Here is a 21,151-nt window from a genome sequence, read left to right as displayed (position 1 = left end):
GTTAAAAAACCTGTCACTGATCTAACACAATTGCTCACGAATGCATTACATTAAATTACGTTAAAATTAATTTTCTCTATCCAATAAACGGAATTTTGCATAAAGTAAGAACGAGAAATTGTGCACACTAATTATTTATAGTTTTACGCATCGTACTGTTAATGTGAGATATAAAAATAAAATTTATCATATCTATTATACAATAATATAAATATATATTCATACAGAAATTAAGAAATATATTTATTTTATCATAACTTGAGAGAGAGAGAAAAATGTGTATGCGCGCGCGAGCGCGACAGTGTGATGCGGCTGGAGACGTCGTGTGCGTACGTGCGTGCGTGTGTGTGTGTGCGTGCTTGCGTGTGTGCGCGCGCGCGCGCGTGTGTGTGATGAATAGTATTTCGGACTTTATACAGGGTGTCTGGTAATGAAGATGCTATCAGAAGTTCGTAAGAAGGTAGAACGGATTGAGTTGACTAAAAGAGTCTTCTACGATTTTGCAGACAGACACTCAAAAAATATTTTGAGATATTAAATAAAGCAGATTGGCAAATAAGAGTGCACGCCTCGTATGTACACCGAGGTAGTGGGCGTAGCTAAGCACGCCAACGGCCCCGTTACCTAGCAACGATCATAAACACGCAGCAAGGTGGGAAGGATAACTCGCCGCTGGCATTCTTTTCTAACGTTTTCTAATAGATCGCTTCATCACTATCGTATCTTTAGAATACTCAGAAATCATGTCTCAAATTTTGAGACACGATTATAATTAAATAATAAATAATGTTTATTATTAGTGATTAGAATGTACTATCACTATTAATAAAGAATTGAAGAGACAAGGAAGAATTGAGTTAATTGCTATAGTTGCATTAACTCAGCAATGCATACGTAATATTTCTTACGCAGACATTTAGGTAAAAGCATTTAGGTGACATTTTTTAATTCTAAAAATGCTCGCGCATGCATTTAGCGCGACTCATCATGTCTCTTAATAAATTATTGCAATTAAAATAAGAATATAATTTTACACTCATCAGTGTTGATACTTGCAGGCTGTTTTATAATAATAATAATGTTCTCGAAGAATACTAAAGCAACGTTATTGTGTGGTCCAAAGGAACTGAGCAAATCTTTTATGTTTGAGGTATGTATATAAACAATGGGGAAGCAGCAAGTTCCTTGTATAAATAAGATACCATGAGCATTGAAAAAATTTTAATTAAATAATTTTGTCAAAATAATGGTTAATAAAACGCTCAAGAATTATTTTCATTTAATAACATGCCATTCAACTATCTTGGTTTAATAAGCTGTTGAATTATGATATGACTGAAATAATTAAACTATATGTAAAACCAAGTTGATATTAAAGTCGGTTGTTACTAACTGTTTTGTACCATTTGCATACTTGTCGATGGCTTTTAAAAGAACTTTTTATGCAGATTGCAATGTATTGGGCAGAAAGAGGACGGCGTGTTGTTTATATTACGCCAGCACCTCTGGAGAGACGACCAGCAGTATGTCATGACAGAAGTAATCCGGGGGTCGCGGCTCTTAAGTTAATAAGATTTATGTAAGATTTGTATAATATATGTTATTTTATTGTTTGCTTTTCTTGCATACCACGGTAATCAAAATCTTATCAGTTTATTTTACCAAATCCTCATTTTGGTTCATGATTATGTACAAAGTGCTTAAAAAAAGTTCATACATACACAGCACACGTGCGCGCAAGCGTAATGCTGGTCGCGATAGTGACAGGATTACTTTGTTAAATGTTCACTAATCCTTCATTTAACTCGATTTAAATCTATCGAATCTATCGATATTAGTAATATGATAAAAATAAACGTGTATTATTTTGCGCACATATTTTATAATGTTATTAATGTTTTATTACATGTTCATAGATATCTCTCCAATTACGAAGCTTTCGGAGAGCAGCTCATTAAATTACACACTTATGCAACGGTACCTTCTGTACTTTTGATAAATGATTTGGACGATTACTTCAATGAAGAAAGTGCCGAAAATGACTTAAGCACAAATATCGCTAAAACTTGTGCTCTGATATTTCATTCCATGAATTTGTGTTCACGAGTTACAAAAATAAATGTAAGTAAAAAATATGTACGTGTACAAGAAAATTTATACTTTTAGAAAGAGAAAAATATGAATTAAAAGCACAATTATTGGTATGGATATTCTAATTTCTCATCAATAAAACTTCGATTATTTCGGTCATTATATATATGCATATATATATAAAACATGTAAAATTTTATACGTTGAAAAAAAGAATATCGTGAATTTTATAGGTGCATGTGTGCGCATGGACTACCTCAATACTCACTAATAATTTTCTTCAAACAATTTACTTTCGCAATATCTGGAATGTAACGGAAGAAGAAGGTGGAAAAGTAATATTATTGGAAAAATTATTTACTACGTCATCGTTGGAATCATATAAATATGATAAGTTTGAAGATGGAATGCGTGTTTTACAACAAATACTATATGATTCGGAAGAGGTTTGATACTATATCCTTATATTCTCTTTAATATATTTGTTACCATCGTGTAGTTGGAAAATGAATATTAATTTAAGAATATTATTGTGTTATTTTATTGTTTATTGTATTTATGAATTGTATTATAGATAGAAATATATGGCCAATAAGTAAAAAAGGAAATTGACTTATCTTTAAAAAATCCAGATAAGATTTCAGACTTTTTAAATTCTTTGCTCAAATTTAATATTTTACACTAAACATTTTACGCCTCAAACAGTTGTTTTTCAATTTTATTCACTTTATTCAATATTTTAGTATTTTTATGTAAAAACATTGCTTTTGTCTTTACTACTGGTTGGCTGATGTAGATAAATATTTAGTCAGGAAATACCAAGTATAACATTTGATAATCGTAAAAATTTCTTCATCGCTATCTGAATTGCATTTGATATCGATTTATTACTTTTGTAATGAAGCAACAATGAAAAATTTGCGTATCTTCATCCAATTTGTAATATTTACAACAATTAGAAGGCAGACATCATAATCTCAATATTAAAAAAATTTCATATAGATGTTTTAAAAAACAGCTTGATATTAAAACTTGTAAATACAAATAATACATGTTTAGATTATAAATTGTATACACATACACATAGAAAGGAAGAGAGAGAGAGAGAAAAAGAGAAGCGCACACACACACTTCGATGCTGGAGTGTTGTACAGCATCCCTACTCTCGACAGGAATCTGTGCCCCGCATCGTTGAAAGAGGCATGCAGCAGTGTCGAAGTGCTGCGAATATCAGACCGTAGTGGTTGCCCTGACGGTCAAGCAAATGGCAAGTGCCAGTTGCTCCGCAGCGCTCGCTACGGTTAGTCACGGTACGTTTGGTTCTGGCCTCTACTGCCGGAAAGTACTTTCCCGGTCATTTTTCTATCGGCGATCGTCCAGTATATATCCGTACGAAATTCGGGAGACCGTTCGTCCTAGGAGGCCGAGCAGTCTCGCGGCCAGCGGGAATACGTTGCCGGAGTAAAAAAGAAAAAAAAAATAAATTAATACATGCCGTGCCGCTGGGAACGTGGAAATGTAGTGGAGTGCACGTATATATGAACAGTGTCGCGTGTAGGCGTGTTTTTCGGACAAGTTCTCTCGGTCTTTCATCATTCCTCGAAAACGCATCGAAAGGACTCCCGAGAACGCGATGATGTTCTCGATGATGCGCGTTGCTGTGTTCCTGTCGCTTATTGTTGATCTCCATGCAGCGACTAACACAGTGACATCAGCCAAGGTACAAAATCCGTATTTAGCTTAACACTCCTTCCTTAAGTTGTGTGAAAAGATCTCGATTTGTGACTAGAAAAATTTCCCACTTGTTGCATACGTACGTATTCAAAATGCAGCGTTCGTGCGTGTAGTAAACAGGCGTAGAGTTAATCACATTTCACGCGTTACATCGCGTCGTGTTTTTAGAGTAGAGATGTGTCGCTTTTTAAATTAATAGATCTTTTAATGGTTTAATTTAATGATTTTTCTTGGAGAGATTGTAAGTTTAGATAATTAAAGTTAATATACTTTTTAAATTAATATAGTTTAATTAATAGTTTAATTAAGTTGATTACTGATGTTGATTACCCCTTTGAATTATTATTATACACTATTAAATTTTTCGATTTTTATAATTAAAACTTTAATTTCTTAGAATAAAATATTGATGACATAAATTTCAAGTTTATGTGATGAGAAAGAAATAAAGAGAGTGGAGAGTATTCTTGCGATAGCAATTTAAAATATACAAATACAAAAAAACAAAGAAAGAAATAAAGAACTTTAAAGTTTCTTTCATATTTATTTACGAAATTGATTTCATTTTCATTTATTTGGCATTTGGCGATCGTAGCTCTCGATTGCCCTTATTTACTGCTCAAGTTCCAAGTCAAAGATTTGCGTAGCGTTATTAGACGACTCGGGATCTAGTTTATATTTTCCTGAGCTAATTTCCCTTAAATTGTTGCGATAATTTGAAAAGTTTGTAAAAACTACCCTTGCCTTCATTAGCGGTCACAACCGCCACGAGTTGCTGAGAATCGAATTTGAATCGAGTTTGAGTTATTGAAAGCTTGAGCTTTCAATAAGAAATCCGTTCTTTGCAACTGCACTCAAACTTTTCATACTTGAAATGAAATGGATATGGATCAGGGCGTTAGAGAGAAAAAGAGAAAGAACAGAAGTTGGTAGGGGATAAAACGAACCAACACGAAAAGTTGCAACACGAACAAGCTGGTATTCCTCTTCAGAATGACCTGAAAAGTTTTCTTCTGACCTGAAGAAAGTTTTCTGAAAGGTCTCCTCACTTTCCTCTTAATGACCTGGACAATATTCAGGAATCCAACTGACCAATAGGGGTATTTTGGGATGGAGACGTCCGCTGACGTCTGGGTTTTACGCGCAGGCATATTGTATAGTTGAAATCCCGCTGGGATCATCGCGAATGTATGCCGTCCCGATGCAGCATCAGAATGAACGATGCGCACTTTTTTCGAAAAGTTCCCGACTCACGCGGTAATGGTACTGTGACGAGGCGAATGTCTTCTCGAATGAAGAAGCGGCATAAATATCGCGCGCGGCATTCGCGTAGATTTGTTTGCCGATTCCCCAGGTAGTTGTCGAACTTGGCGGCGGCTATTAAATAACTTTACTACGACATAAAGTTTAGGTAACTTTTAACAGTCTTTTAACAACCGGACGTCTCAGCGGACGCATATTCCCTGTCTTAAAATACTCGCGTAGGTTTCCTCAGGCATTTCTGAAAATCTTGCTGTTGTTCTACTTCACCCTGTACAGAAACACCTACCGAGAAGCAATTCATGTGTCAGATTTCTCCTTTCCCCGATGAAGCGAACTGAAACGTTAACGAAATGTCGAAAGCAAAATGACAAAAATGATAAAATGACGCAGCTCGAACCCGAAAGCCAAGATTGATAGTAAATAAATTGTTTGATTTGCCTTTTCATTTATTTTCGTGTTAATTAAAGGAAAGTTCAAGTTTATGATCAAATGTAATTTAATGTATTTTATTTTTTTTATTATTACAGGAGGAATGCAGAAAAAGAATAGCTGAATGCATGATGAATGGTGGTGGAAGCACACCAGTATGCGGAAGTGACGGAATCACATACTCCTCGCAGTGTCAAGTCATTTCTAAGCAGTGTCATGGCATGTCCATTCTTATAAAACATACTGGACCTTGCCCAGGTTTGTGTTTTTACTACCTAACAAGTAAGGATAATTCAAACACTGATGATTTACAAACTTCATAATTATTACATGATTTACTAAGATAGAGTTATGGAAAAGCTCGACTACTGATTTTTACAAAATTTCGTAAAAATAGTTTTAACGTTACAACTGAACGTTTCCAAACAATTTCTATCGGAAATAAAATCGATTTCTTTTTAGAAATTAAAATATAAACATTAATTTTAATTTTACTTATTGTTCTTATTAGTAGTAATTATTATTATTAAGAACGTTTTTCCGCCTACATATATAAATACTACATATGTACTACAAAAATGTATATATGTAGAGTATCCGATAATCAAAATACCAACGCTCGTGAAGCGATGGGGCAGATAGAGTTGAGCGAAAAAATCCTCTGCCATTTTTCATACGATTACATAAAATTTTGAGACGTTAAATAAATAGAATTGGCAAATAAAAGTATTGAGGCAGTAGGCGGAGTGTTCTAGGCAAGACAACATCCATATCTCGTTGCAACGCGCGCAAACATGTGACAAGGGGAAGGATAACATATCCCTGGTGTCCTTTTCAAATGTTTTCCAATAGTGAATAGATGATAGATTATACTGCCTGAAGCATAAGTCTATCACTGCCTCGGCACACAAGATGCACTCAAATTTTTTAATCTTAATCAATTAATAACTTTTATTATTGCAAAGATCGCAAAACAAAATCGTAAAACTTTTAGTTGAACTTAATCCATTTATACGAGCGTTGGCTAGATTATTACCTTGTAATAAAATGTTACTTGAAATAGCAATGTAAACACTATCACTCTATCTCTCTCTCACATTTTTTCTCTTGAAATACATTAAAACATATGCATTAAACATACAGTAATACAATTCAGTAATACAAACTATACATAATGTTTTATTCTTAACTCAAACTTAACTCGGATATTTATTCAATAAGAAAAGTAAATTATAATATAATTATTTTTTTTAAGCCTATTACGAACTTGATCTGTTCAGCTATTATTGAGATCTGATAATTGAGGGCACTATCAACTAACTAATCTGCATGTACATATATTAATAATATACGAGGCTGTCTCGCTCACACATGCATTTGGTGTGAAATAAAAATGTCTCTTAACATATTCTAATAAATAACGTTTCAAAGTAACGTGTTAAAAAGAAATTGCACAGATTAATTGAGTTCTGTTTTACATAAAATTCTTATTTCAACAATACTATTTTGTGTGAAAGTAAAACTCAACGAATGATAAACATGTGTGACTTGTATTTAGAGACACCAGTGTGCCTGTCAGCAAGACTGACCGCCCGACCAAGCGCACGGCCTGTTTGTCGGCCTGATGGGACATATGCACCGATCCAATGCCACATGGAAACTGGCTATTGTTGGTGTGTAACACCGCAGGGTCGACCATTGCCTGACACATCGATAAGGGGTGACAAACCGAAGTGTTCGAAATCCGGTTCCCAATCTGTTGCGTCTACTAGAAGCAGTCAAAAACGGCGTTCCCCGAGTACGAAGCAACGCAGACAATATGTCAGCAACAGGCATCGGAATACCTGCAATCGCACTGAAAAATCAAAATTTAACGGAAATCTAATCGAGAACTTTAACATTGAATATATGCGGGTTAACAAATCTAATGATGGTAAGTGTAACAAACAAATAATTTATTAACAAAATAATTAATCAAACGTATTATTATTAACTAAAAATCGTAAATAATTACCTTTTATTTTGTTTATCCCTTGCATTACGTACATAAGAATGTACCTAATTCTATTTTAACAATTATAAATAAAACGCATTAGGTATTTATTTATTTTAATTCTTTTCTTACAAGTTAATGCAGAGAAATATCTTACTATTTTTGATGATATGTAAATATATTAAAATATTGCTCAATATAAGAGACGCATATGTTTTTATAAAATTGATTTTTTTCTTTTTAAACGAATAGTCTCGAAATCGTAAGAAATGTAAAAAAAGTATTTTACACAAACATTTCACGGCATTTTACAATGGTGTATAAATAAAGATTATTCGAAAATTTAATATTATTTAAATACTCACACTTTATCCAATAAATAAAGAAAAAATAATGCAACATCCTACTTGGAGTCTCTGATTACGGGATTATTTTAATTATGCATCACTCATCTGTTAATAGGAGAAAAAAATGTCGAGCAGGTGCTGTCGTGGAAGTTTGTGATCTTGGACAAAAATGGAGACGGCTTCTTAGATAGAGCAGAGTACAAGGAACTCAAAAGGCTTGCAAAGACAGCAATAAAGCCGAAGAAGTGTGTCCGCACATTCGCCCGTACATGTGACTTAAATCGCGATTTAAAGCTGTCCAGGCAAGAATGGGGTGCTTGTCTCGCAAATGATTTTACTCGTAAGTTTATATATTTATTTCTCCCAACAATTTTTATAAACAATGATTTTTGTAATGTAGAAAAAACAGGTAATATGCTGTAAAGTATATTATACCAGAAGAGAAATGTTATATTTTAGTGTTTAAATCGCGATTTAGATTAGCGACAGTGTCGCTGTAGTAGAATGCCTTATATGTCAAGGACTATATGTACTTCTCTGTGTCGACTCATTTAACATTTGTGAATCTTGGCGGAAATTGCCCACACAACGTGCGCATGCGACTGTTGTTGACGAATTGAAGTAATTGACCTCGTATACGAATTAAATTCTCGTTTATATCATGACGGCAAAAGCTGTTTGCTATTTATGATATGTCTAGTAACAAATAAATCACTGTCTGGTTTTGTGCAAAATTTTTAACAAAGCAATTGTTTATATAATTTCGATGAGATAAAAGTTTAAAAAAATAAATATTAAAGTATTGAAAACATTGAAAGTAAGAAAACAAGCATCAAATTATGAAATCTCATTAAAAAATAGCAAAAATTCCCCAATTTTAATCAGTTTTAGATATCAAATTTCCTTATATATTATAATTATACAAATGATAATTTAAATTTAGATATTGGAATCTAGATCAAAATAAGAAATATGCATTTTTCTAAACTGTTACAATGTATGTATTAAGGAGATAAATATTCTTTTAAAAATAAATTTTTTTCTAAGTAGAAATCTATCAAAATTTTAAAAAATATGAAAAGATATTTTTAATTAAAATTTTATGACTTTAGGTACATCATAAAATGTATTATAAAATATTTTCATTTTTTCACGAAAAGTTATATTTTTTTAAATATTCTTTCTTCCTAGTTTTATATATTTCTGAGAGAATAAAAAATTTTTTTATGTCATTGTTACGTCCGGAACTCCGAGAAAGGAAAGACTCACGAGAAAGGTTTCAACAGTAGTTCTGTCACACTTAAAATGTTGAGCGCGTACAGTATGAGTAGAACGAATTATTATATTAGTCTTGTACTTGGGAGGTCAACGACCAATGTGGTCGATCTTATTCTCAAGTGGCAAGAATTCATTCGTATGTCCCTTTTCTGATAAGAGAACTAAATTTCTATTATCAAGAATCGTCTATGATCTTATGAGACGAGGATAGTGAACATCGGGTTAGTAAGATAATGATGAATAAAAATTTTTAATTAAACAACTTACTTTTATGAAAATTTTAAAGTTACAATTTTATTTTTAATCTCCCTTTTTTCTTAAATACATTCGTAAAAGTTGTGTAATTACAATAAAGAGTGTGTAAATATAGATACATGTATATGATGTACGTTTTACAATATATATATATATATATATATATATACACAAGGTGTCCTAGAAACGGTAATACAAGGGAAGGATAAATGAAGTGCTTCCAATCATCAATCTATTGTCATTATTGCAGAAGATATGAATTTAATTGATGAAGATTTTTCTGTACACGATCATTTAAAGGTCGTGTTGTCATATACCGTTGAATTTGCCTTCACACTAGCTACAATATTCCATCAACGAAAATATATCGATTCATCGAAAAACATAACGATGACTTCTAAATCTCGAAAGTGCGACATAGAAAAAGAATATTTGTAATAAAAATACTTGTCCCATGTGCTATTTAATTCAGAAAAAAATCGATATCGCTATCTGCAATAATTGCAGAGATTGTATCTTTCAGTTTTAAAAGGTAGTCCAGCATCAATTCATACTCCACCAATATTTAATGAAGATCTCCCGAATACTAAGGAGGAGAAAGATGGTAAGTTTTATTTATAATTATAATTAATACATATCAATCTTTTTCTAAAAAATGGACAAAATAGAATAATATACATATTTTTCTACTTCGCAATGAGAATAATAATTATTTTCTTTATAGCGAATGATTGTCTATCGGATAGAAGATCAGTACTGGAAGATCAGAAACAAAATTCGAACGAGAAATTTTATGTTCCGCAATGTACATCCGATGGAAGATATCATCGAATACAGTGTTACTCGGGTTATTGTTGGTGCGTACATCAAGATACTGGTAAACCAATACCAGGCACTTCTTCAAAGGATGGAACGCCAAACTGTAATCCAGTTCCGACTCCCAGCAGACCTATGAAAGGTGATTATAACAAAATTCTATTTTTTTCATTATATAATCAATATTATTTCAATATAAGAATTGTTAAATAAGATTTAAAAAAAATAGATTATTAATCATAATTTATTTAATATTAATATCACATTAAAAATTATATTTTATTAAGTGTACAAGAAAATTTCTGAAATTTTTTAAAAACGGTAAAACAATTCAGAGTTAAAATATTTTATTTTTGTGGTATTGTAATATCGATTTCCCGCTGAAAGAAAGCAAGTATTGGCAAGTGTTAGCGAAAATGGCAACAGAGCTGCATATCCGATACTGTATTTTTATGAGTTCGAACAAGGAAAATGTTAAGATAAAATTAGCCCACAAGTTGTGATATTTTCTTTTGACGTATGAATCTCTTATACTTGCAAGCGTAGAAGCCATATCTTCTTTTGGTGTTCTTTGCGCTACTTCCGCCCTCTTTTTATACAGAGGAATACAGATGTGCAGCACAATCCCCTCTATCAGAAGCAGAGAGCGAGAAAGGAGCGAAAGAAAAACCTTAAATAAAACTAAATAATCAAGAAATTCATTAATCAGTGCTGCTCTATGGCTATATAATATTTAAAAAAAAGAAAGCATTTTATAGAAGAAAAAGAAAGAATATTATAATATGAAAGGCTGAATGTATCTTCTTGAATTTCTGTCATATATATGACCTAGTTCCAAATATTCACGCATAAACTCGTGATATTGTTGCTTTACATCGGGTTGTTTTTCTAATTTCTTCTTCAATCTCTTCAAGCAATATGGTTCCCTAAATTTTTAACGCTAAACCTTTCAGCGGCAACTGTAGGATGAATCGACCTTCAGCGTTCCTACTATTGGTAGTAACAAAATTGTCTTCGCATTAAATTTCTTCCTTTGAGATCGATGAGAGTAGTTTCTTCTAATTTTTCTATGCACCAAAATTTCTCCAATTGCTTCTCAATCATTGTATTAGTAGAAACTCCGCAATACGTTTTGCTGTTACAGTTGCTCGCGTTGAGGGGTTCCATAATTCCTGAAATGATCCGTTCCAACACTGTTTTCGGCAGTACTGGTGATAGTGGTGATCGTCGTATTTGCTTATTACGTAAAACAGATATTCCGAAATATAGATGCATCCAACAAAATGTCTGTATTACCAGGAGTATGGTACGTAGAATTTGCTAATTGCGACTTTGGTGGAATTCCTTGTCACCTAACTTTAGCATCGGCGATTGCTTTGTGATTCTGTCAATAACTAAACTGGTAGCTTTACATAAATGCACTCGCGATTGTGCGAACACGTGCTGAATAGCATTAATGGGAATGTTTCCTTACGCTTACAGTAGCGGTATTGATAGTTTTCTCTTTTCATTTCAGTTTCATTACTAAGCTTTCGGGTAATAAACTTGTGATCCACTATTCAGTAGGGCACAATATTCGTGTAAGGTTCCGTGACAATCACTTATGAGTAATAATGGCCGTAGAAACAATAACTTGAAGAGGTCTCGGAATTGTGCAATGATTTAAAGGTGCTAAAATCGGGTTCATCCTCGAAAGAGTGAACGGCTCTCTTGATTCCGAGTCAGATTCACTCAATATTGTTCGAGCCTTTCTAGTAGAATTTTAATCATTTCTCAGCTTCCACATCAGGTCTTATTAAAACATTGGAAAACGCAGTAAATCGTGCCTTAGCTCTGTTTCTTTGCCTTATTAATTGAAACAGCCATGATGTCTGAATATCAATTGGTAGATAATTAATTTGTGATAATCAACCAGTGAGATTTTCAAAATTAGAATCTTTTATTTCGTTCAAGAGATGAAATTTAGCTTCCGAAATTTAAATTTCTGGAGCTACTTCTGATATTGACAAGCTTGCAAAAAAATTATTTGCATCTATCTGTCGAGTGTCATCAGTCTAATTAACTCTTTGAGTGAACAAGGTTTTTTTATACATAAATATTAAAATAAGATTCGATTTTGTTACTACATGTATCTTATTCGTAGCTAAAATAATTTTCTAATATCACAGCTCTTTTGTAAAAAGTTTTTTTCTTGGAACAACAAGCTTGCATACTTTTTACACAATATATTTAATAACTAGATAGGTTTATAATAGAGATAATAATTATAGAGATTATAATAATTATAATAATTATGTTGGTAGGATGTCCGGAATGGAAGAAACGACTATTCCTTCGGGATTTAATGGACTTCATGCAAAAGGAAATGGTCGCATCCAACAACGATTCCGATGAAACTACCGTTAAATGGAAGGTTTCTAAGGAGGAAAGAATTGCTACATGGCATTTTGTGATGCTCGATAAAAATAAAAACAAGGTACATCAAAATATTCAGTAAAACATATCTTTTTCCATCATATATCTACGTGGAATAATAAAACCAATATTTTACTACCGATATTTTATTCTTTTATCTTTTGTCCTAGTATATTTCACTCATATATTTTTTTCATATGCCTTTACTCGTCTACAATACGTCCACCTTCTCTATCACGTTCTCCTCAAACACTCCTTTCGCTATCGCTTTCACGGTTTTCGTATCGCCATGCTCGCCAATTTATCAATGTGACTGTACGCTATTTACCACAAACGGAAGTCCAATTTAGTTGAGTTTAAGACGTCTCTCTTTTCTCTTCTTCTCCCCTATTATGTTCCAGTCCCGTTACTAATTTCTTCCTGGCTATTTGTTCTTCACCTAATGTTGCTTCCGTTGTTTGCTTAAAAATTTGTCGGCTAAGCCTGATTACGTGTTAACATTGCCGCTTTTTAATTGTTGAGAAGTCGTTAGTCGTCGTAATCTTTTGTGATTTAGATCGTCACTTTATAGAGCTTTCACCTTTTTATCAGCTCTTCCACCAGTTTAAACTGACCTTGAACAAGAATAATAAACATCGTCATGAAGTCATTAGCGCACGCACAGCACGCGAGCATGTGTAATTAACTTATCTTGAAAGTAAAGTTTCATAAAAAACTATTTTGCAATTTTAATTTAGTTTTGTGAATGATCATTAAATATGGCATTATTACCGCATAAAATTCATCTTATTGTTACGTTTCACAGATTTTAGAAAGAAAGGAATGGAAAAACTTTCGCACAATGGTAGCGAATAATGAACAGCTTCGTAGATGCGGCAAGAAGTTACCAAGATATTGTGATATTAATAATGACAGAAGGATCAGTATGACAGAATGGTTCAGTTGTCTTAATACTCAACGTTCAACATCAGGTAGTATATTTCTCAGATTTTTAACTTTTTATTAATTATAAATGTTTTATAAACGTTTAATAATAAATATTTTAACAATTGTCAACATCGAACGTTTCAGCTGACGATCCAGAAAAAATGTCGACGAGTAAACCGAAGAGAATGGGTCCAAATCCATTAGATCAATTTCTCAACGATGATGACTAGTAATATAATATACGATAATAAATTGTAATTATCATTTTATAAAAAGGAACTCGCCGTTTTTAAAATCTGTTTAAACTTTAGACTAGTTACTATTTTTAAAAACCTTAATTTGTATCTTGTAACTAATAATAAATATGCTCTCCCCGTCCCATGAAAAAATGACTTCGGTTTATATATCTAATAAGATGCAAGATAGAAAAATTGATTATTAAATTGCAACATAATTATTCTTTTAATTCAATAAATTTATTTGCATTAATATAAATATATTGGCAACAATTGACTCACTAACTAAAGTTGAGATCATTTTCTCATGGGTAACCGATTGATGTATAGTATTAGTTCTTACTTAACCGCATGAGTGCCACGAGTAATTGTAGTAAAGGTAGTCGAAAAGTGCCAAGTGCGGCGCAATCGCGCTGTTCGTATTTCATGTCGAGAAATGCCTAACGCAATCGCGCTATTTTATTTTATTTGTGCGTGCGTGCGTGCATATGACTTAGCGGAATGTTGCTGCCGTCGAATAAGGGGATGGCCTCAACCGTATATTTCAACGGGATGAGCCACGGAGGAAAAACGAAAGAAAAGGAGAGAACTGGTGACTTACTTAGAAGAATTCGAAGGGTATCCGACTGGTCTCTAAGTAGATCCTTTAGTCTCAACTCCAGATCAAATATTATTTTATAATTATAATTAACATATAACAAGAATTGTTTAACACAATTATAATACAATTATAATGACTATTCGTACGTAGGACTAATTCCAAAATACGCTTAAATTTATTAGTTGAATAATTAATTCTATAGTATATATATATATATATATATTTACAATAAATTTTAAAATACTCATTTTCATGCTTTTTAGCATTAAATTAATATTATAATTATTATAAAAGCATATTTTTAGATAATGTGTGTGTGTGTGTGTGTGTGTGTGTGTGTGTGTGTGTGTGTGTATTTCCTTGATATAAGTTTTTTTAATATCATCTTTAATGTAACATTTCTTATTGTTATTTTCCTAAAATGAAGATGTTTTTTAATAACAAAACGTTTTCTGATATACTCTATAATTTTTTTTACTTATTTACCTGATGAAGTTGATGCTGTGAGTGTAAGAAAACCTGGGTTCGTTTCGCTTTTATCAATGATCTGTAAATACTTCGCTCTTGCTTTTAAAACCTTTTCAAGCTGATTTTTGTGTTTAATCGCTAACTCCAAAGCCCTATTAGAATAAAAAATAAAAAAAATGAATACTTCAGCTGCATAATGCATGAACTTTCACATACCTGTTCCAATTATAGGTCTCGATATTGGTGCGCACAGCTTCGTCAACCAAGCTGTTCTGTAATAGTATACCTTCCGCTGTCAACAAATCACCTGCGAGTAATGCCACTTTTGCATGTTTCTCAGCAGCGGTATGTAAACTCTGCAAATTTTATCAGTTCAATTATTTAAAAAACTTATCTTAATCAATTTAACAGGTAAGTTTTTTAATTTACTCATACAAACACATAAATGATCATTAAATTGTGATTGTGTTAATTGATCTGGTTTTTTAATTAAACTTGTCTAAGAACAATTTGTTACCGCTCAAATACCGGTAATTCACTATGCGCGATTATTCTCATTTCGCGAAGATTACGATAAATACAGTATTCGTGTTTTAACCGCTAACGTATCTCTAAGCTACAATTACTCGCACCTTGTAGTGAACGCGCACGCGCGCATGTGTGTGTAATATAAGAGATAAACTATAATTTTATATTTACCTTGATATATTTGATATAGTCTACTTTATCATATCTACCTATAGCTGCATAAGCTTCTTCTGCAGCGTGTAATTCTTTATTACCGGTTGCCATAATAGCCATGCAAGTCCACAATATCTCGTTCTGGCAACAATGTAAAATAACAATTAAGTAACATTCTGTATAGTGTATATTATTGTAATAAATAGTTGTGATGCACTATTAATTACGCTTTTATTAGGTAGACTGTATCGCGCGTTTTGTTAACAAAACATTATTAATAATTAATTATATTTAAATTAAAATAATAATTATATTTACATTATCATATAGATATAAGAGAATTTTGATTGCGTATCGTTGATTACCTGAGCTATACGACAAAGAAACAGCGCCTCTTTCAATCTTTTATTCGATACGTGTTCATACAAACTCGTGAACAGATTGTAGAAATAGGAAGCCACCGTAGCACCATCTCCGCGTCTTATTACGACCATGCCGTTGCGAACGCTTACAATACTAGGCTGTTTTCCAAATTCACTGTTTTCCTTGTCAATTCGTGTTCGGCGTATTATTTTGCGATCATTATAATGGACACAATTAGGGCATAGCCATACTGACAGAGTTGCATCTAGCATTGCGGCTAAAACGTTTGCATCAGTCGCCCATGCAATATTTTGCGCCATTGCAGCTGCAACATAAGAATCTCAAACTCAAAACAGAAAAATTAATAATCTCATAGATAAATTTAATTACAACATATTTAATAATCATATTTCTGTATATTAACATTTCGCTATGCGAAATTACGCGAAATGACCTCAAAAATTTGAGGCATTTTCGCTGTTAATAAATACTGTTAGTGTTTTGGCTTTTGAGCTTTTGCAGCCGCGTTTTTTGTCATTTCGATTCCGACGTTTCGCAACCATTTTAGTATGGTTTAGTCCACTGTTAGACAGAACCTGACCGCTTAGTGAGGCAGAAGGGGATGAGGGGTAAATTTGGTTAGCCGATTAAATTTTAACTGGCCAATAAGCGACCAAAATTTACCTATATATAGTGATACCTATCGAGAAGCAACTTTGTATTAAGTTCTCTGCTCGATGAAGTAGACTGAAATGTTCATGAAACTTCGGGACACGGCTTTCACGGAAGCCGGAATTTTAGTATTTTGCATACCTATTTTGCAAATTCTCCCAAAACCTGTAGTTCTTAACGCTACCAAAAATAAATCTTTATTGATGTCAACTAACGCCAACTGGCGATCGTTTGCATTGCCGATATAATTTAACGCCAGTTGTGTCACATTGTACAAGTGCGAATACGATTGACTTTCCACTATCGGTTTGTTGCTAGGTAAATCCAAAATATGGAGCACTGGAAAAGAATAAGGATTTAAGAATATCGATAACTGTCGAACTACTTATTTTCTATGTTGTTTATACATGAAAAATTATTACATATATTTTTATTATTATTATCTATTATTTATAATTATTTATATTTATTAATTATGTTCATTCGTCTTACATTTTTCGTTACTTTGATCCCTTATGACCAAAGTGTCCGTACACAATGATACACAAGGAGTATAAAGTGGCTCTTGGGTGTGTCTCTTCCACTTGGGAGTACCCAATAAACGGCCTTGATAACTGTACAACGATACAACATTCCATTCTACAATTAGGAAATGCCTGGAAACAATATACTTATACAATTACAAGTCCAACTATATTCGTGCGCGCGCATGTGTGTCTGCTCTAAGAAAATTAAATATTCCTCAGAAATAATATATCGAATATTTCGGAGATACAAATGTTTATTATTTTTTTGTAAATAAAGATTCAATTTCTTCGAAAACAGCATTTTTACTAACTTACTTCTCCGCAAGAAGTATAGCAGAGATGGTATTTCCTTTCAAATTAAATATCACCGGTGTATTCCAATTTGTAACGGAATATACATGGCACTGCAAGGGTGTGATAACAACCAAATGACCGAAGCCGAACTCGAGATGCACTACACGATCAGAAATCTCGAGAACTTCGTGTACGTCGTTACCAATTTCTTTAATTTCAATCACTTTTCTTTTTATCAATGTTGCTTCATAATTATCCCATTCTAATCTCCTGTGTAAATATAAAATTTATAAAATATTATTATTATATATATTTTGCGTCGCGGCAATACGCGGAGCGCTCTGAGCACGTCAACGACCGCGTTATTTAACAATGAAGGAATTATGAAAGCTTTATGCCGCACAACACAAAGTTTTTATTGTAACAAATAAAATACCCATGCGGTGAAAATGGAAAATCGAGAAAGAGTTTGGAAGCTATTAACAATAGAAACTCGACAATAAATATACTTACCTATCTATAATGTGTCCCATCAAAAGTTTTCCATTGCTGCATGCCATAGCTACTTGCGTACTATCGCTGGACCAAGCTATGTTGTAAATGCTTCCAGTATTCACCTTTTCCATAGAATGCGACCACTGAAATATAACGATATATTGTTGCGTTATAATATCTCGATATAACGCTATTCATTTAGAAATAAAATTTAAATTTACAGATTAATAAGACAGAACAGAATTTTACTGAATATTACAAATTATTTATTTGAGTTTATTTAAGATTCAAAGTTATTTCAGAAGTTACTCTGCACTTACTCCATTTTTATCACATAATTTGATAGTATTAAACGATCCGACCGCGAAATAATTTTCGGAAGTATGACACCAGCTGATTGCCGTCACAGGATGATCTTCAATGTTGCTACTATATAAATGAGAACCGTTAGCATCCCATACCTGTATAAACAGATACCGTAATCTTTCTGTAGTACATTTTATAATACAGACTGTAAATAAATTAGTAAATAATAAATAAATTAGTAAATAAATCAGCTTTATTAGTTTTAAATTCATAAAAATTACACATTATAATTCCTTATCAAATATATTATTCTCATTTCTACAATATTTTTATTGATTTACGTACCTTATACCTACAATCTTCTCCACCCGAAATTATGTGTCCATTCTTTCGACTCCAACACGTGACAAGGATTAAACCGTCATGTGCATGCCACTGAAAAATAATAATATTAATTATCAACATATTATTATTTTTTAATTAATCAAGATGTTTTACCTTATATGGTTTGGAGTTGGAATTGAGCGACTGAAGAATCAAATTTGCACCTTGAGAGTACAGTATACTGGATGAGTCCGGACTCCAGTTCGCTGTTAGTATAGCAAGATTCGCTTTTATTATTGTAGACCGAAGCATACCACTACGGGACCAGATCTTAACTAGTCCATCCTGACCAGCTACAATCCAGATCATATTATTAAAAACAGAATTTGAAAATTTTACTTGAAACAAATTTCTTGCCATTCTTAAAAGTACCTGTTAATAACGCAGAACCATCATAACTCCATTTTCCCAGTGTTGTTGCGCCTTCATGAGCAGAAATTGTTTTGTCGATGCGACCATTTCGTTTAACCAAATGATACTTTCCTAGAAATTAAACATTATAAAAATATTATTTTGAAAAATAGAGTGCTACATTAAAAAAGTTTCCTCACTGACTTTTAACAAATTAAAAAAAAGAAACAGATTTTTCATGCAATCAACTCTCACAACGTAAACTCATATTTTTGTTTTTGGGTAAAATTTATTGTTATGTTCAGAGCTCGAAGTAAAAGAGAGCTGCTGAGAGTGAGATCTCCTAATTTTATCGTAATAATAAAAGACTTATTAATTGATTGGAAAATTAGAACGCGTCTCGCGCACCGAGGCAGTAGGCGGAGCGCTCTAGGTAAGGCAGCAATCATATCTCATTGCAACACGCATAAATACGCGATAAGGGGGAAGGATAACGCGTCGCTGGTATTCTTTTCTAATATTTTCTAACACGTCGCTGCCGTGCCTGGAACGCTCCGCCTACAGAACGCGCCTCGGCGCGTGAGATGCACTCTAATTTGCAAATCGCTAAAAAAGTTAAGAATTAATACGCAAAGTTTTGCGTTCGAAGTTTGCTAAAAATATCGGCACGAACTTTCCGGTCAACTTCTTGGCAGAGCAAATGACAATTAATTAAAATAATTTTATAAAATTATTTTAATTAACTTACCATCTGTGGTAGTGATCAACAATATATCAAAAGACGATCCCTTAACAATGGGAACATTGTTATTAAAATATGGATGCCATTGCATATCAGTAGGGTAAAAATCATTTGGAAATTCTGTTACAACAGTGGGGTGTGCAGTACCACCTTCTAAATTCCAGCATATTAATAAATGGTCTTCCCTAAAACATAAAATATTTTATATTTATTAATTTGACTTTTTCTATTCATAAAAAACAATTAATAAAAGGTTTTAAAACAGAGAATTATTATTATGTTAAAAGAATAGTCTAATTAATTTTATAATAAGATAATAATAATCTTTTTATAAAAATCATGAGTAATAATAAAAATAAATATATAATAATATATAAATACTACATTATTATATTAAAAATTGATAATTCATACGAAATTAATAAGAAAAAGGGAAAAAATGATTTTTCTTTCTTTAGAAAATATTTTTGCAATCGTAGTATAAAGTACAATATAATTCTCACAGAACAGAGGTTGTTGTTTACTCACCCACATGAAAAAATTTCATCTGTCGAACTCCATGCTACGCAAGTGACACAACGTTTGTGTCCACTAATATTTTGTACGGATATTTTGAATTTCATTTGAAACAACTGCTATAATAGACACTGTGAGAATACGTAAAAGCAAATATTATTAATAACAGATAAAGTTTCTTCTTTTCCAAAGTGACGTTGGTTTGACAGAAATTCAATTTATGTTGTGCACTTCAATTTGTTTACGTTTTATCCCTACGGTAACCATGGTAACGAAAAATGTTATAATTCTATTATGAAGGATTCATATTACCTTTATTGTCCGCGTCTGATATCCGACAGCCAATAGGAATCTTGGTTTCCTAGTAACGTGATACGACATCGCATGTAATGAAAAATACTTCAAATGAAAAACAAACACCACCAATCATAGCACCCGGTGCTTTGGTGAAGTAAAAGATTCCTAGAGCAATGAGTGCTGTGATTGGTGGCGTCCGATCATAATTGGAGTAAACGGGACACATTCGATGCGCGATCGCTTGGAATAATCAATATTCCTAGCAGTAGTTGCATTGAAAATGTTAGTTACAAAAGATAATTTATTTGTGGACTCTTTCTCGAAAGCTATCTCGAAGTTTTTCAAACAATGTTTTTAAAAAGAGTTTTACCTTGCGAGTATCTACGTTAGCCAATCGGAAACATCGCAACAAGAATAAATGTCGCCCTAATATTAGGCGCGCAAATTAATTCGATGCATTTTTGAAGAAATTGAGTCTTTATTTCGAAAAAAATAATAAACATGTCAATCTTCAAATTATCCGTCATCATTTTCCCTATCTATCGGATAGTTGAATTTCCTCTTGAAAAAGTAAAGCCTCAATTTCTTAAAAAAGCACCGAATTAATTTGCATATCTAATATAAGAAGGAATTATGAGTTCCGTTCTCAGTAATAACTGGATCAAATTAA

General features: G+C 32.6%; 3 protein-coding genes across 4 annotated transcripts; 2 read left to right on the top strand and 1 right to left on the bottom strand.

The window, feature by feature from the left end:
* Window positions 1-262: 262 nt before the first annotated feature.
* LOC105287735 lies at window positions 263-2,694 on the top strand. The gene is made up of 4 exons (XM_011353467.2): window positions 263-1,150; window positions 1,449-1,579; window positions 1,917-2,121; window positions 2,325-2,694. The coding sequence occupies exons 1-4, from the start codon at window positions 1,079-1,081 to the stop codon at window positions 2,541-2,543; spliced, it is 627 nt and encodes a 208-aa protein (XP_011351769.1). The 5' UTR covers window positions 263-1,078; the 3' UTR covers window positions 2,544-2,694.
* Window positions 2,695-3,183: 489 nt separating this feature from the next.
* Window positions 3,184-14,365, top strand: LOC105287737 (SPARC-related modular calcium-binding protein 2). Its single transcript, XM_011353471.2, has 9 exons — window positions 3,184-3,811; window positions 5,616-5,775; window positions 7,076-7,450; window positions 7,973-8,197; window positions 9,914-9,994; window positions 10,115-10,348; window positions 12,510-12,682; window positions 13,427-13,592; window positions 13,693-14,365. The coding sequence occupies exons 1-9, from the start codon at window positions 3,725-3,727 to the stop codon at window positions 13,776-13,778; spliced, it is 1,587 nt and encodes a 528-aa protein (XP_011351773.1). The 5' UTR covers window positions 3,184-3,724; the 3' UTR covers window positions 13,779-14,365.
* LOC105287736 (intraflagellar transport protein 80 homolog) lies at window positions 12,752-20,451 on the bottom strand. Of its 2 annotated transcripts, XM_026969447.1 has the most exons (16): window positions 20,197-20,451; window positions 19,675-19,853; window positions 18,948-19,058; window positions 18,690-18,868; window positions 18,537-18,626; window positions 18,206-18,346; window positions 17,904-18,028; window positions 17,412-17,660; window positions 17,062-17,225; window positions 16,711-16,908; window positions 15,900-16,222; window positions 15,553-15,675; window positions 15,070-15,209; window positions 14,872-15,005; window positions 14,386-14,440; window positions 12,752-13,235 (listed from the first exon to the last, which is right to left on the bottom strand). In XM_026969447.1, the coding sequence occupies exons 1-15, from the start codon at window positions 20,289-20,291 to the stop codon at window positions 14,418-14,420; spliced, it is 2,274 nt and encodes a 757-aa protein (XP_026825248.1). In that variant the 5' UTR covers window positions 20,292-20,451; the 3' UTR covers window positions 12,752-13,235; window positions 14,386-14,417. The 2 variants fall into 2 exon arrangements, with proteins under 2 accessions (XP_026825248.1, XP_026825249.1); XM_026969448.1 differs by lacking the exons at window positions 12,752-13,235; window positions 14,386-14,440 and adding an exon at window positions 14,755-14,801.
* Window positions 20,452-21,151: the final 700 nt, after the last annotated feature.

This window comes from Ooceraea biroi, chromosome 5 (assembly GCF_003672135.1).
Source record: "Ooceraea biroi isolate clonal line C1 chromosome 5, Obir_v5.4, whole genome shotgun sequence".
NCBI lineage: Eukaryota > Metazoa > Arthropoda > Insecta > Hymenoptera > Formicidae > Ooceraea > Ooceraea biroi.
Note: the sequence above shows the minus strand (reverse complement) of the source record. Positions and strands in the feature narration are given on the sequence as shown.